The sequence below is a fragment of the Tupaia chinensis genome, unplaced genomic scaffold (assembly GCF_000334495.1).
Source record: "Tupaia chinensis unplaced genomic scaffold, TupChi_1.0 Scaffold000558_1, whole genome shotgun sequence".
Classification (NCBI taxonomy): Eukaryota; Metazoa; Chordata; class Mammalia; order Scandentia; family Tupaiidae; genus Tupaia; species Tupaia belangeri.
In genome coordinates this window covers 1,638,830-1,641,843 of record NW_006160070.1, presented here as the reverse complement: position 1 = coordinate 1,641,843, position 3,014 = coordinate 1,638,830, and the positions used below count along the sequence as shown (strand labels likewise).

General features: G+C 59.3%; 1 protein-coding gene across 2 annotated transcripts in view; it reads left to right on the top strand.

Annotated features, from left to right (window-relative positions):
- PSMA7 (proteasome 20S subunit alpha 7) overlaps positions 1-3,014 on the top strand; it is a 5,626-nt gene that overhangs the window by 616 nt on the left and 1,996 nt on the right. The window contains exons 2-5 of one of the 2 annotated variants that reach the window (XM_006157727.3): positions 445-571; positions 1,147-1,271; positions 1,770-1,892; positions 2,787-2,906. In XM_006157727.3, the coding sequence (XP_006157789.2) occupies positions 559-571; positions 1,147-1,271; positions 1,770-1,892; positions 2,787-2,906 (381 nt within the window). In that variant the 5' untranslated portion in view covers positions 445-558. The remainder of the gene's footprint in view (positions 1-444; positions 572-1,146; positions 1,272-1,769; positions 1,893-2,786; positions 2,907-3,014) is intronic. The other variant, XM_014591309.2, reaches the window with a different exon arrangement.

Here is a 3,014-nt window from a genome sequence, read left to right as displayed (position 1 = left end):
ACCAGTGGTGCTCCCGGTCTTAGTAATGCCCACGCCCTCTGCCGGCTCCCCCTCCAGCCGTCAGTGGGCAGCAGGCGGCTCCTCCGTGAGCTGTCCACTGGTGGCAAGTCCGCCTTGCCCAGCTGTGCATGCCAGCACGTGGCAGGGGCCTGGTGGGTTCCCACCTGCAGGCCGGCTCCTGAATGCTGGGGCCTTGCGTGGGACTTCTGGCTCGCCGGGGTGCAGTGAGGCCCGATGGCAGTGTAAACCTTACCCAGGTGTAACTGCACTTTGAAAGGCACGGGACTGGGCACCAGGCCAAGAGTGGATTAACAATCCTGGTTTGAGGGTGTGGGGGCTGCTGTACCGAGTGCCCTGGGTCCCTTGTATCTGTTCTTAGCCTCCTGGGCCTGGTGGCAGATGCTCATGCCACTTCTGAATGCGGCCTATGCGTTTTTCCTGAAGGTTGGTGTTCGAGGAAGAGACATCGTTGTCCTGGGGGTGGAGAAGAAGTCCGTGGCCAAACTGCAGGATGAGCGAACCGTGCGGAAGATCTGTGCTCTGGACGACAACGTCTGCATGGCCTTTGCAGGTAGGAGTCCCAGCAGACAGCAGCTGCAGACGTGACGCTGGGCCAACAGGCTGCTGGGAAGCGTGTAGGTGGGGTAGACAAACCATGTGAAGAATGAATTTGGACTTTGACATGTTGGCCACGGGCTCCTCTGGCGCTCCTCCTCCCCAGGGGCTGAGACGCAGGTGGCTAAGAGAACCGGAAACCCTTCCCGGACAGCCCAGCCGCTGTCTGGCCCCTGCTGTGAGCCATCAGCATCAGGCAGGCAGTCAGGAGGCAGCCTGGCTCCTCGGGCTAGCTGTGTGCCAAGGAGCGTGGGAGCAGGACGGGACCCCGCCGCCCCGGCTCAGGCTCAGTTCACATGGTGGGAAAGCAGGGGGACCCTACCCATGAATTCCTGAGGGGACGCAGCCGTCCACCAGATGTGGGCTGGCACGGGTTCCACATGCTGCTTCGACAGGGGCTCAAAGGCCCGTGGGTTGCACTGTCGTCTAGTTGGAACGGTCTCGGTGCTGGGTCCAGAGACCAGTGTGGGACCTGCCAGAGGGTGGGCCTGCCCCGTGGCCTGAGCCGCCATCCACTGGCTCTCACTGCAGGCCTTACAGCCGACGCCAGGATTGTCATCAACCGGGCGCGGGTCGAGTGCCAGAGCCACCGGCTGACGGTGGAAGACCCAGTCACTGTGGAGTACATCACACGCTATGTGGCCAGCCTCAAGCAGGTGGGTGTGGGCGCGTCTGCAGCACCAGGCCCACCCAAGGCCACTGCCCTCCCACCCCCTGGCAGCACCCTGACCACACTCAGTGTGGGACTTGACCACACTCAGTGTGGGACTGGTCAGGTTTGGAGGTGCCATGGGGTCCACATTTCTGGAAGCAGTGAGATTCCGTGTAGTGTCAGTGTTGCCATTGAGTGACCAGTCGGCAAGCCAGTGGGAGAGGACGAGACACCTGCTCTGGCTGGCTGCTGCCTCAGCCAGTGTGAGGCTGCCAGCGCCTGCCTGCCGGGTCCTGCCCAAGGCGGTTCTAGCTCAGCGAGTCCTGGAGTGATGGTGCAGGGGTGGGTGACACGCGAGCTGCTGACTAGTCCAGTTTGTCCAGTTTTCCAAGTACTCCCAAGAGTGGGCCTAGGGGTTGTAAACGTTTGTGCGCCTCCCCGAAGCCGCTGTCTTGGGGGCCGTGTGCCTCTCAGGTTGACAGCAGCGCCTGCTTCTTCGCAGCGGTACACGCAGAGCAACGGGCGTAGGCCATTCGGCATCTCTGCCCTGATTGTGGGCTTCGACTTCGACGGCACCCCCAGGCTATATCAGACTGACCCCTCGGGGACATACCACGCCTGGAAGGTGAGTCCTGACAACAGAGCCTCTGGGAGCTGCCAGGAGGAACAGGGCCCCACCTCTGTAAGGTGCCCGCGTAAGTCCGCCTGGCCCCCCTGCACGTAGCACCTGCTTGTCTTAAGATGTTTCTGATGTGAAATGAAGAAAGCATTAAACATTGCCTTGGGGAGAAAATCAGAGGGCAGCAAGGTGTAAGAGGACACAGCATGGGGCCAGCTGGTGACATGCTGGTCTGGTCCTACACGGCTGACTGCCCAGTTCGAGTCCTGGACCAGGTGGCTTGAAAAACGTACTGGTGTGTACACATGTGCCCAAAATCCCAAGAAGAGAATGGAGAAGGGATTGTGGTGTAGTTATGCTCCCTACAGCAAAACTGCCCCCTCCAAAAAAAAAAAACCCAAAAAACAAAAAAAAACTCACACACACACACACACACAAGTCTTCATTAGAATTATTTTTTAGTAGGTCGTATTCTTGGTGAGACTTAGCACTGAGACCAGCAGTTAGTGTAATGGCTATGTTGCTGGACTCCCAAGTAGTCGACCACGGTTTAAGTCCTGGACCGGGTGGCTTGAACTCACACCGGGTGCATGTGCATGCATGCCCAAGATCCCGAGAGGAGACTGGAGGAGATGGGAGGTGGGACTGTTGTGTGGACATCCCCCCTGAGGGGTGATTTCTCGCTTTCTGTCTCTGTGGTGAGTGCACGTGCAAACCCCCCCCCCCCCCAAAAAAAAAAAAAAAGACAGCACCCACTACCCAAGCCTTCTACAAGGAACCCAGTTTTATGCAGGGGACAGTATGGGGCCTGGCGCTGCCTCTTGGCAGTCCCCTGAAAGGCAGCAGAGCTGGCCAGCCCACGTGGGCCGCCAGGGTTCTCTGACAGGCTCTCTGTTCCAGGCCAACGCCATAGGCCGGGGCGCCAAGTCAGTGCGTGAATTCCTGGAGAAAAACTACACCGAGGACGCCATGGACTCCGCTGACCTGACCATTAAGCTGGTGATCAAGGCTCTCCTAGAAGTAAGCCGGAATGTGGCAGGTGGTGTGCACCCACTGTAGGGCTGATATTGGGGCAGGGGCAACTGCAGGGTGGGCAGAAGACGGCAGGGAAGCAGCAGAAGCACTCAG